General features: G+C 42.8%; 1 protein-coding gene across 2 annotated transcripts in view; it reads left to right on the top strand.

The window, feature by feature from the left end:
• The first annotated feature begins 1,216 nt into the window (after positions 1-1,216).
• KCTD16 (potassium channel tetramerization domain containing 16) overlaps positions 1,217-12,097 on the top strand; it is a 153,225-nt gene continuing 142,344 nt past the window's right edge. Inside the window, exons 1-2 of one of the 2 annotated variants that reach the window (XM_033140012.1) lie at positions 1,217-1,375; positions 4,727-5,905. In XM_033140012.1, coding sequence (XP_032995903.1) covers positions 5,074-5,905 — 832 coding nt within the window. In that variant the 5' untranslated portion in view covers positions 1,217-1,375; positions 4,727-5,073. Of the gene's footprint in view, positions 1,376-3,641; positions 4,474-4,726; positions 5,906-12,097 lie in introns of those variants that run through there. The other variant, XM_033140011.1, reaches the window with a different exon arrangement.

Raw genomic sequence — 12,097 nt, 5'->3', positions numbered from 1 at the left:
CTCCTCCTCCTCCTCCTCCTCCTCCTCCTCCTCCTCTTCTTCTTCTTCTTCTTCTTCTTCTTCTTCTTCTTCTTCTTCTTCGTTCCCCCCAATTTCTACCCAAGTGATTCTTCATCTAGCTAGGAATACACCAACAGTTGTGTGTATGTGACCCTGCCCTGGCTTAGTTGAATCAGAGCAGCTCTCTCTTATGGGCCATACTATGCCATGCTTAGGTGGCAGGAAAAGACATTATTGCTTGTTCAAGCTAATTTAGCTTGTATTTCTAGCTTGTTTAACTTGTATTCTTTTTTTAAACACACACACACACACACACACACTCATCTTTTGATGCAGTAAATCTGCAGAAATTCAGTTAATTCATTTTAAAATCATGACTCAGGTCCAATGAACTGGGACCAGAAGGTGAAAATGTTAAGTCTAGTGCTTGCAAAAGGGCTAATGGAAATCTTTTTGCAGCAGAGCACTGAAGCGTATTAGGGGTTGTGCAACAGTATAAGAAACGTGGTGAAAAAGGGAGATACAGGCTGTGGCACATGAATTCTACTGGGCCATAAAAAGTTCCTCAGAATATGCTTGTGCAAAGTTGTGTGTAAGACCTCACGAAAATGAAATACCTTGGGCCTGGCCGGTTGGAACACACTGCCATCAGATGTCAGTGTTGAACAGTTATGAGTTTTCATAGACATCTTAAGGTGCCCTGCTTCGAGAAGATTTTAATTTTTGATATTTTGTACCTTTATATTTCATTGGAAGCCTTCCACAGTGGCTGAGCAGATGGGTGGCGTATAATAAAATTATTACTACTACTACTGCTGCTGCTGTTGCTGCTGCAGCTACTATTAGTATTATTATTTTTTATAAGACCCTGTATGTAAGTGGCCTCCCTAACCCTTTCCACCGGCTCATATAAGACCAACACAAACAGTTGGGCCTGGTGAGCACTCAATGCCCCCAACCCCTGAAGTTATAATCTGTAGGTTGCCATCTGATTTTATTCTGCTGCAAATTTGATTTTAAGCTGTATTTTCATCGATTGTTTGATTTATGTTTTTAATGTTTCATATACTTTGATGTTAGCTGCCCTGATCCTGGCTGGGGAGGGCAGGGTATAAATGAAATTATTATTATTATTATTATTATTATTATTATTATTATTATTATTATTATTATTAGACTTGGGGTCATTTCTCTCTCACACAGCACTCTTACTTTAGATTAGAATCTGCCCTTCCACAAGCTAAAGAGGCTTTCTGACAGCAGAAGCCCAGCTCTGGATACAAGCCAAGGTGTAATGACTTATGAACTGGGATGGATTTAACCTGGAGTTTCTAGGGAATCAGATTTAGGTCAAAGTGAAGCAAGCTCAGTCATGGTAAGCTTTCTCAATCTATGTCGCTGATATTTCCTTTTGCACAGGACTGTTATCTGTGGCTCGTGCTCTTTTTTGGCTTGAGCCCAACACATCCTAGATGAGCACAGAAGACAGCGGTTCCTTCTAGACCGCTGCTATTTTTTGGTGGGATTGAATCACAGACCAGCAAATTTAGGTTACTGGTACATATTAGAAGGTATGTTCTTAAAAAGTCTGCCATCATCTCATTTGGCCATGAGGTGGTGCTGTAAACATGCAAAATAAAACCAGCAGAAGGTTTTATTTTATTTTGCTGGAGTGAAATTATTACAGAGGCAATAGCAGATAAATATGTTATGGGCAAAGCAAGACTGAAATTAAATGCAACTAAAAGTGTGTGTGTGTGTGTGTGTGTGTTTTCTCCAGGAGTTCAAATTATTTTATTTTGTGATTCACAGAGTCGAAAAAACTCCCAATAACCTTTTATGCGTCCTCCCCAGCTGCTGGTGCATCACCTGCCTTGGTGTTTCGGGTGTAGATGACCTGGGCTCTGTGTTTGGACACCAGTTTGATTAGGCCTTTGCTGAGAAGCTCCTGGAGCGCGGCTCTAGCCAAGGAGCCTCAAATCTTCAGCCTTTCAGAGACCACAGCAGGTGTGATGAGTTTGTAGTTTGGCACCTCCTTGCACAGCTTGTCATGTTTTAACACTAGATTGGGAGCCGCCCAGAGTGGCTGGGGAAACTCAGCTAGATGGGTTGGGTACAAATAAATTATTATTATTATTATTATTATTATTATTATTATGTGTGTGTATGTGCACATGTGTGTTGAATTTACAGAATTTGCTGAATGTTCTTAGCCATATGGTTATCGGTTTCGCTAGGATAGAGATCTATGTTTCTGAAGTCCCTGGTCAAGATCGTAAAGGTTTGAAATCTCAGCCCTATATACCAGGCTGAGCACCCAAATATATTGTAGCAGAACACCCAGTGAATGCTACCTAGATGGCACTGACCTATCACAGGGCCTTTTGAGTGGTGCTTTCCTGTTTCTGGAATAACCTCCCTGGGGAGGTGCGTCTGTCTCGCTCATTATGAGCTTCAGGGAGAACTTAAAAACATTCCTGTTTACCTGGGTGTTTGATAGGTGAAAGAAACTGTTCTTGGCAGCCTTGAAACTATTATCCGCGAGAGCACGTGACTTTTGTACATTTTTTAGTTGTGTTAAATGTTCTTAGCTGTTTGAAATTGTTTTTAAAATGTTTAAAATGTGTTTCACCTTATTTATAAATGCATTGTTTTACCACTTTGGTGTTGTTTACCACCCTGGTTTCCTTTGGGCGAAAAGGTGTGGGATAGAAAATTAATGAATTATCATCATCAATAATATTTGTTGCTGTGCTTTCTGGAGCCCATACAAACACTTTGAGGCAGTGTGTGATTTTAGTGATTCCTTCCCACCCCCTTTTTACAACAAATGTTTAGCTAACACATGTCAAATACACACCGTGTAATAAAAGTTTTTGGAATCTGCTTATAGACCTTGTTCAGAAAATGCCAAAGCCTTTAAGCAAATTACCTGGCAGCTTAATCCAATCCTTGTAACATCATCAGCAGTAACAGAATTAGCAGCGACTTCATCCTTGAAAAGTGCACAATATAAAATCCTGAATATCTGTGTTGAATTGCTGGATTCTCTGCACTTAAGTTGGTGCAGGCGCTACTGCTTTTAAAAGCACATTTTTAAAAGGTGCTTCACTACAAACTTCACAATGAAACTTGTTTACGGTGCTTTATCATTTGACTCTTCTCCCCTAACTTTTCGAGACCATTATTAGGCTACTACTGCACGATGCCTCTTTCTGTTTGCTTTCCATTCCACCCCCTGATTTTTTGTTGCTCTGCTTGACAGATCCTGATGAGTTAATTTGTTGTAGAACGGGCGACATTTCCCTATGCATATGTGCGGGGAAATCAAAGCTTCGATTTGCATATTTGTGTCATTTAATTTGTACTGTGTGTCTTCGGGGGAACAGAATCAAACCATAAGGTTTCATTTTGCATCGCACCACAGAGCGACACGAGTTTATCAAGGCAGAAAAATGTGCAACAAGAACGTGTGTGTGTGTGTGTGTGTGTGTGTGTGAGAGAGAGAGAGAGAGAGAGAGAGAGAGAGAGAGAGAGCGCTGCGTTTAGAACAAGAGAGAACTTAAGGGACAAAATGTAGAACTGGTCCTTTTCACGCAGTGGATAAAGCAGCATAAGCTTTCCTGGAGCTTCGCTGCTGGTTCAGAGGAGCTGCTTGTGGCAGCGTCACGTTGTGCTTCTCCTCCTGCAACTCGTTAAAAAATGAAGAAGAGGGGAAACGAACTAGCGCGCGAGTCCCACCCCCTCCAGGTTGCTCGGCTTTCTAAAAGCCATATTCCTTTAAGATGATGTAATAGTCATTTCCCTGGATGGTTTCTTCCCTGCACTGCTGAAACAACAGCATCCGAACTGCACTGGGAACTGTGGAACCACCCAGCCCAGCAACCAGAGCCAGCAGCTTGGGTAGTGAAAGCAGAGAGCAAGCAGCTTCCCTGGGCATCCTTTTCCTCCCACCCCACCACTCCACTCCACTTCAAACTGCTGCAGGCTTGTGCTGCTCTCTCAACCTGGCTGGGAACATGGGAGGATCTCTGCCCTTCCTGATGGAGAGGGTACCACTGTGGGATGCCACTGAAACTGCTCTTCACTGCTCTTCATATTATCTGGGCTTTCTGCAAGTCATCTGAAGCAAGGTCCTCCTTCTGAAATTCTCTCCTGTCCTAAAGAGTCCTAACCTGGGATTTATGCTGCTTTTGCCTCTCTCTTTCTATCTCTTGGTCTCAGCTGTTGTTGCACAGCTTCGCTTCTCTCCGATGCCCAGCATGGTTAACTTTCCTGTGCAAGGGTTTTAACAGTTAAGTCCTGCCTGGATATTGCCAACTGAGCTGCTCTCTTTCCCGCAAACCCCAGTCCCTTTCCTGCTTTTGGATTTGCTTCTATACCAGATTCAACCCTCAGTGCTGATCTTTTTTGGGGGGGTTGCTTAGGAATTGTTGCTTCCCTTCACAGGAACTGTGCATTTGTGTAACCAAGGTAAGGCTCAATGCTTCTATCCCCTCATTTGCATAATCTAAATTAGATGCTTGTGCAAACATGGAATGTGTTTTTTAAACCTCCTTAAACCTCTCTTTAACCTAAACAAAAATGATAGAGCAAGGTAAATGTTCCCTTTAAAAGGTTGTATGCTGAGCGTTCAAAACTCAACTGCTTTTTACTCTTTTAAAATAGTGTGTGGGGTTTTTTTCATGCATAGAGGAATAATTCTCATTTTCTTTTTATTCAACAGGCTTGTGAATGATAAGGAAACGTGGCTTGATCCTACTGTTTGGGGCTTTGATGGAAGATTTGGTTATACGATTGTCTTGTGTGAAGGGAGCCCTCTTCAACTCTCGTATTTCTTTGTTTTTGTAAGGTTCAAGTCACCTTGCCAGTTTTTGTGATAATCCATTTCTGGACAATTGGAAAATAAATCCTGTAACCTCATTTCTGTTTCCTGTTCCTCACCCACCCACCCATCCCAGTCTCCTTAAATGTTAGGAGACCCCTGGGGGAGTGGGTATAGGAGCCTTCTTGAAACCTTGAATGTGAGTGTCAGTTCCCCCACAGCTTGTGGTTGGCTTGTTTAACAATATCATGGCCTTGAGTGGAAACTGCAGGACTTACCTCCCTCCCAGAGAGCAAGCAACAGCTGCACAATCCTACCCAGAGGTGATAGAGCTGAATGTGGGCGGCCAGGTTTATTTCACTCGCCTCTCAACTTTAACAGGCATTCCCCACACCCTGCTTTGGAAAATGTTCACCTCCAAGAGAGAGTCGGCCAATGATCTTGCAAAAGATTCCAAGGGAAGGATATTCATCGACAGAGATGGCTTCCTGTTCCGCTACATTTTGGACTATCTCAGGGACAAGCAAGTGGTCCTGCCCGACCATTTTCCAGAGAGAGGGAGGCTCAAAAGGGAAGCCGAGTACTTTCAGCTGCCAGACTTGGTCAAACTTCTGAGTCCGGATGAGATCAAGCAGAGCCCCGACGATTATTGCCATAGTGATTACGAGGAGGTTTCCCAAAGCAGTGACACGAGAATATGTGCCCCATCGTCACTCGTGCCCTCGGATCGAAAGTGGGGCTTCATTACCATTGGCTACCGAGGGTCGTGCACCATGGGTCGGGAGACCCAAGCAGATGCCAAGTTCAGGAGAGTCCCACGGATTTTGGTTTGCGGCAGGATTGCTCTAGTCAAAGAAGTTTTTGGAGAAAGTTTGAATGAGAGCAGGGACCCAGACCGGGCTCCCGACAGGTACACCTCCAGGTTCTACTTGAAGTTCAGGCACCTGGAAAGGGCTTTTGATATGTTGTCAGAATGTGGATTCCACATGGTGGCCTGCAATTCTTCAGTCACGGCTTCTTTTGTCAATCAATACACTGATGACAAAGTTTGGTCCAGCTACACGGAATACGTCTTTTATCGTAAGTACATCTGATGTGGTGACTGTTTGGGTTTGATGCATGCTGGGAGTCTGCTTCCTTTGGTAGCTGGGTTGTTATCCTGATTTGATCAAGCGTCCGTGTCCTTTCTGCTAACTGGAATTTCATTCTGAATCGGGATGCAAAGGGGATATTTAGTGCAAGTCTTTTGAGCACACACTGGTGTTGAATTCAGTGGTATGATCTTGGCTAGGGGGCAGCACAGACTGCTGGAATTTCCTCCCTCCTCTGCTCCTATGACAGACATTCACACATGCACACAAACATGCAGAGATGCATCTATCCCGCCATAGTTAACCAGCAGTTTAACTATCTTGTGTGCATTCTGAGCGCTCATTCAATATAGGTGGAAAGGTGCTGCTGATTTAATGATAGAAACTGTACAATGGTAATAGGTGTTTGGTAATAATCGCACACCATCAGCCAAGCCATCTAGGAACAAAGCTGACATGCTTATATGCACAGAAGGAAAAGTGGAATCTACTCATGCTAACTCTTTTTCAACAGGGGTCTTTTTCATAGACAAGGTCTATGTATTGAAATAGACAGTGGATGCCTAAGAATGAGTATACTGCATCTTGCTACGGTAACTCTGCTTTAAATGTTCCTCCTAACTGGATAATTTTACTCTGCTGCCTGGAATCTTATCAGAGGATTGGATTCAGATCTGAAGCTTTGGCATTGTATAGGGAACACTTTTGTCTGGCCACACCAGGGTAGTTTTGATTCCGTAAATTCTTGTATAAAAGGCCTTGTCTGATCTTCAGTGTGTGTGGCTGCAGTATTTTATTGTGATTTTACTTCAAAAAGGAGAAGGATCAATTAGTTCATTATCACAACCAGGTTTTTCCTGTCCCTTTCAAATGTGTTTTGTGAAGACAAATGTGAAGTAGAGGCGTGTTATCCAATTGACTTGCTGCACTCTGCATAACTAGCTAGGGAAGAGGATTATGAGGGTTGATGTTGAAAAGTAGTGCAGAAAATTGAGAGAAGGCTTAGTAACAGATGCAAATACTCACATTTAAGGCATTATGTGAGCATCCAATCTGAGATGCATATGTTAGGAGCCTGTATCTTGTGTTTATGATATAAATGAAATCATTAATATGCCCAGGTATTAATTAATTTCAAAACAATTCTTCCTAAAATAAAACACTGACTTATTGAAAATAATAATGGGAGAAATAAGGAATTGGTGCGATTGTTATCGTCAAGAGTTGCTTTGCTTTGCTTTGGCAAAATAAAGATCCAGAAAGTTGCTGGAGTTTTTAGTTGCTTATTTGCCCAGAGTTTAGGATTGAAGTTAGAGTCTGATTAAAATTACACCAGAGATTACTAGTATTTCATAGCTGATATAATTCATACTCGGTGCATTAGTTCCTAACTTTTCTTTTGGTCTGTATGTTTGTTGTCATGAAGAAATAACTTTTAAAAAGCAGACACAAGTTGAAAGAGGAAACTATTAAAGCTTGACCTTAAATCCCTACTCTTTTTTTTTTTTTACTTTTGTTAACTCCCCCACTCCCACCTCAACACACTCCCAAGTTACAATCAATGGTCATATGACAGATATAAAAGAAAAGAGAAACAGAAAGAAAATAAAATACAGCAAAGGAAGTCCCCCCCCCCAAGATATATGAGGAAATGACATGTAAAACTGCTCTTGAGACTATGTAATTTAATTATTTAATGCATTTTATACTGCTTATCAGGCAGAGCTCACAAAGAAATTTCCCTCTACTGTCTCTTGGGAAATGCAGCACCTTTCCAATTAGGACATGATCCACAGATGAGTTTTTCTACCTTCCCTTCTCACTTGCCCAGTGCAATCAGCTGAGCAAACCTCTGGCACAGCCATCCTTGGATCTGAGAGCTGGCCCAACCACTGAACATGCTAAAACAAAGCAAAACACCCAAACACCCTTTTGGTGTTTCTATAATTGATGGGAACAGCTGCAACAGCTCCTAGCCTACGAACAGGTTCCATTTGCTTATGGCATCTTGTTGATCCAAGAAGAGGCAGCTGGGGCTCAAATTGTTGCATAAATGTTGGGTAGTGTAGACTTAGAAATCCAAGGAGGCTTGGGGGTTGCCAGAGCTAAGGCATCTTGAACCATCACTGTGTCTCACGGTGAAGTGTGACACAGCTAAGATATGGATGATGCCTTCATGATTTGTCTGCTATCATACTGCTGATGGTGCTATTCTAATTCTTTCTGGTTAGAACCAAGTGAAAAACCAAGGGTGGTGCCCAACAAACTGGTTCAATTACTTGAAGAACTTCGGACGGTACAATGGAACTTCTCCTTCCCCTTTCCCTGTGTGCCCTCTGCACCTTCTTGAAAATTTATCCAAAGGATTAGGAGAACCCCCACAAAGCCCTTGTGTTAATGGGCCTTCTTTATTGGCTGACTCCCCCAAAGTCTCTCTACTTCAATATATATTTTAACCCCATGCCTTATTCATAAGCCAAAGTTTGTCTCATTTGCCAGCCTGTATGCCTTGATCGAACCTTCAGCTCAACCGATTTGCTAGATATTCTGCATAGATTCCCCATTATGTGTACCATTCTTGATGAACATATTTTGTACTGGATATCTTCAAACTATGGCCAGCCAACTTTCTTTATTTGTTAGCAGGTGGGACTACTTTGTTAGCTTTTATCAGCCATTGGAGTTCTAGATATGTATCCAAAATTTATCAAATGAGGTGCATCCGTCTTAAATGAATTGAAAAACTACATTTATATGATGCTCTGAAGAAAGTTTTGGCACTATCTAAAGGTGCAGATATGGCTCACCCAAGTGGCAAGGAAATGCACAGTTTGACAGGCAGGCTTTAAAAATGTTTTGATGTGATATGCAAGCTACCAGATTCCATGAAGATGGCTTGTAACTCTATCACTCATTCTTTATGATGCATGACAGACTATTACCTTTGCTTAAACTAGATGTAATGGACGTGGGTGGTGTTGTGGTGTAAACCACAGAGCCTAGGGCTTGCCGATCAGAGGGTCGGTGGTTCGAATCCCTGTGATGGAGTGAGCTCCCAATGCTCGGTCCCTTCTCCTGCCAACCTAGCAGTTCGAAAGCACCAAACCCTACATATATTAAGGAAAATAGAAACATCATCTCCCCACCCCACCCTCCCACCCATCCCACCCACTTCCTTCCCCCCCTCTCCCTAATGTCTCAACAACCAAAATTGATCTGTAATAATGTTTTATGGAAAAATACGAGAGACATTACACACACTTTGTAAACCAAGAAAACCTTCAATAAAAAAGTGCAAAGTAGATAAATAGGTACTGCTCTGGTGGGAAGGTAAACGGCATTTCCATGCGCTGCTCTTGTTCACCAGAAGTGGCTTAGTCATGTTGGCCACATGACCCGGAAGCGGTATGCCGGCTCCCTCAGTCAGTAAAGCAAGATGAGCGCCGCAACCCCAGAGTCGTCCGTGACTGGACCTAATGGTCAGGGGTCCCTTTACCTTTACCTTAAACTAGATGTACCTCACAGGCCCCCCCACCTCATCTACATTCAGGGATTCCCTTTCTTTCTGACCCAGGTCTGAAATCTGATGTTCATTTGCCTCTTTACAATATTGGTAAAATCAGATAGGACAACATTTCTTCAATAAATCAGCAGCAGAGCCATTGGGCTCATTATATACAGCATGCTGGGGACAGTTGTGTCCACTCCATTCAGGGGATCCAAGCTGGTGGTCTGCTCTTGTCTCAGTAAATGTTAACTAATAGATCTGGCTCCTTACAAGTCAGATCCTGGCTCCAAGAAGCAACCATGAGGAGGAAGACCACTGGTGCAAGCCACAGAGTTGCTGAACCCAGCCTCAAAGCTCCCCAGCCTGGAGACAGCACCCCTTGTGCCATATCATCATCATGAGCTGGTCTCCTTGCTTCACATCTCCTGGCACTTTCTCACCAGCATATACAGCAAGCAAGACGGGAGCCGACTGAGATGTGACCAAATGCAAGGCTCTGGGGCAGAGACCAAACCAACAGACTTGATTTTTTTTTAAAAAAAATATATAAAGATCAGGGAACTGAGACATCACCTGACCTGATCCCATCACTGCTCAGTAAATTTCTTGAAGTTTTGAGGTCTAACTGGGCACCCTGTAGTTCAAAAACGGGGATGCTTTGGCTCTCCAGATGTTGTTGAGCTCCAGCTTCCAGCAGTCCTAGTTAGCATGGCCAATGATAAGGGGTGATGGGAGTTATAGTCCAGCAACATCTTAAAGGCTGCAGGTTCCCCATCCCTGCAGTGCAGTAGTTCCTTCCTCTGATCAGTTCAGTGGTGGTTGATGCACTGAATCCACACCTAACATCTCTCCCAGTCATAGCTGTCAACTTTCCCCCCTTTTTAAGGGAAATTCCCTTATTCCGAATAGGATTCCTCGCAAGAAAAGTGAAAAGTTGACAGCTATGCTGCCAGTTCAGGACCCTTTCTGTGGATTCACATGTTAACATTCACTCAGATTGCTTCTCCCAGGGTAAAGCTGGCAAAATGCTTGCGGGAGTCATTATAATGACTGTTTGTGATATTCAGTGGCTATTGCATAGTGATACCCTGCTCTTGAAAAAGGAAGCCCTGGTCTTAAGAATGTTGATTATGTTGATCACTCCTTCATTGCATCTATCAGTTTGAAACAGCTAGCCAAAATCCGAAATGCAAATTTACCTTATGCAACAGCAGGTGATTCGAGCAGTTGCTGTAGTGATGACAATAATTTATATCATACATGCTATATAACAATGTATGACTCTGATGGGAGACAGCAATTATATAGATGCATGCACACACTCTTTTCTTGGACGTTTTAATATGAGAATGTTGGCAATCCACACCGAGAGTCTAGAGTGGTCAGAGATCCTTCACATCAAATTCCTAAAATTCTCTTTTTCAAAAACTCTCAGGACCAATAAAACTTGACAGCTGGTTTTCCGATGGGACATTCCAGCTTCTTTGCAGCTGTATAACCATAATTATTTAATTAGAAGCTGCCAACTGTGCCTATATAAGCATTAATTTATCAAGCTGTTGTGCTGGGGTTAATGGGCCGAAACAGTGGGAGGTATTCTGAAGCAACTAGTTAGCTACATGCAAAGATGTTCTGTGCTGATCAGCTTAAGTACCTCCTGCACACACACACACACACACAGACAGAAAAACAACACAGGGAGCTTGGAAAGCCGATGGAAAGATTTCATAGTTTCAAAAGGCGGTGAGACAAGCTGCTGTAATTCTTATATTTCAGATCCTTTGCTAATTAAGCCATTGGTGATGTTATTATAATTTAAACCAGCAATGTTGCACATTTCTATCAACCTATTTGAGAGTCAGTGTGGTGTAGTGGTTAAGAGCGGTAGTCTCGTAATCTGGGGAACTGGGTTCGCGTCTCCACTCCTCCACATGCAGCTGCTGGGTGACCTTGGGCTAGTCACACTTCTCTGAAGTCTCTCAGCCCCACTCACCTCACAGAGTGTTTGTTGTGGGGGAGGAAGGGAAAGGAGAATGTTAGCCGCTTTGAGACTCCTTCGGGTAGTGAAAAGCGGGATATCAAATCCAAACTCTTCTTCTTCTTCTTCTATTTCAAAGTATTCAGTTGGATTAAAGGAAAATACAATGGAAAGGTGGATTAATTCAGTTTTAATAGTGCCAGAGTATTTAACAACATCTCAGATGAGTGGCATAGATAGATTTGATACTGGCTTTAAATAATGGCTGATAGATGTAGGCGTCCAAAATTCTAGTGGGAGATTCATTTTTCACTTTGCACTTTCAAGAGCCAATGAAGGCAGCCAGCGCAGCAAAACTGTTTTTGCTTTGCTGGGTGAGTGGGGATAGTGGAGCTGAGGAGCAAAAGACTAGGATGACAATGCAACGTGTGTGTTCAGCACAGCTGGGCTGTGCTCCAACTTTAAACTAGGCCAGTACAAGAGGGAATTTGGAAGCAGGCTGTGTGCCTTGGTGTATGCTGGGTCCATTATTTAACAGATCCAGGGATTACAGGCTCTTTGTGTGGTGTCTGTCGGAATAAAAGCCTGCTCAGAGGACGAGTTGCCAGTCAAAATGGAACACAGGCTCCAGCATTCTGTTGGTGTGGCAATTTCTCAAAGTGCCCCTCCCCTGTCACCTGTGGTTAATCTGAAGA

Source organism: Lacerta agilis, chromosome 2, assembly GCF_009819535.1.
Source record: "Lacerta agilis isolate rLacAgi1 chromosome 2, rLacAgi1.pri, whole genome shotgun sequence".
In the NCBI taxonomy this organism is placed as follows: domain Eukaryota; kingdom Metazoa; phylum Chordata; class Lepidosauria; order Squamata; family Lacertidae; genus Lacerta; species Lacerta agilis.
This window is presented reverse-complemented; position numbering and strand designations above follow the sequence as displayed.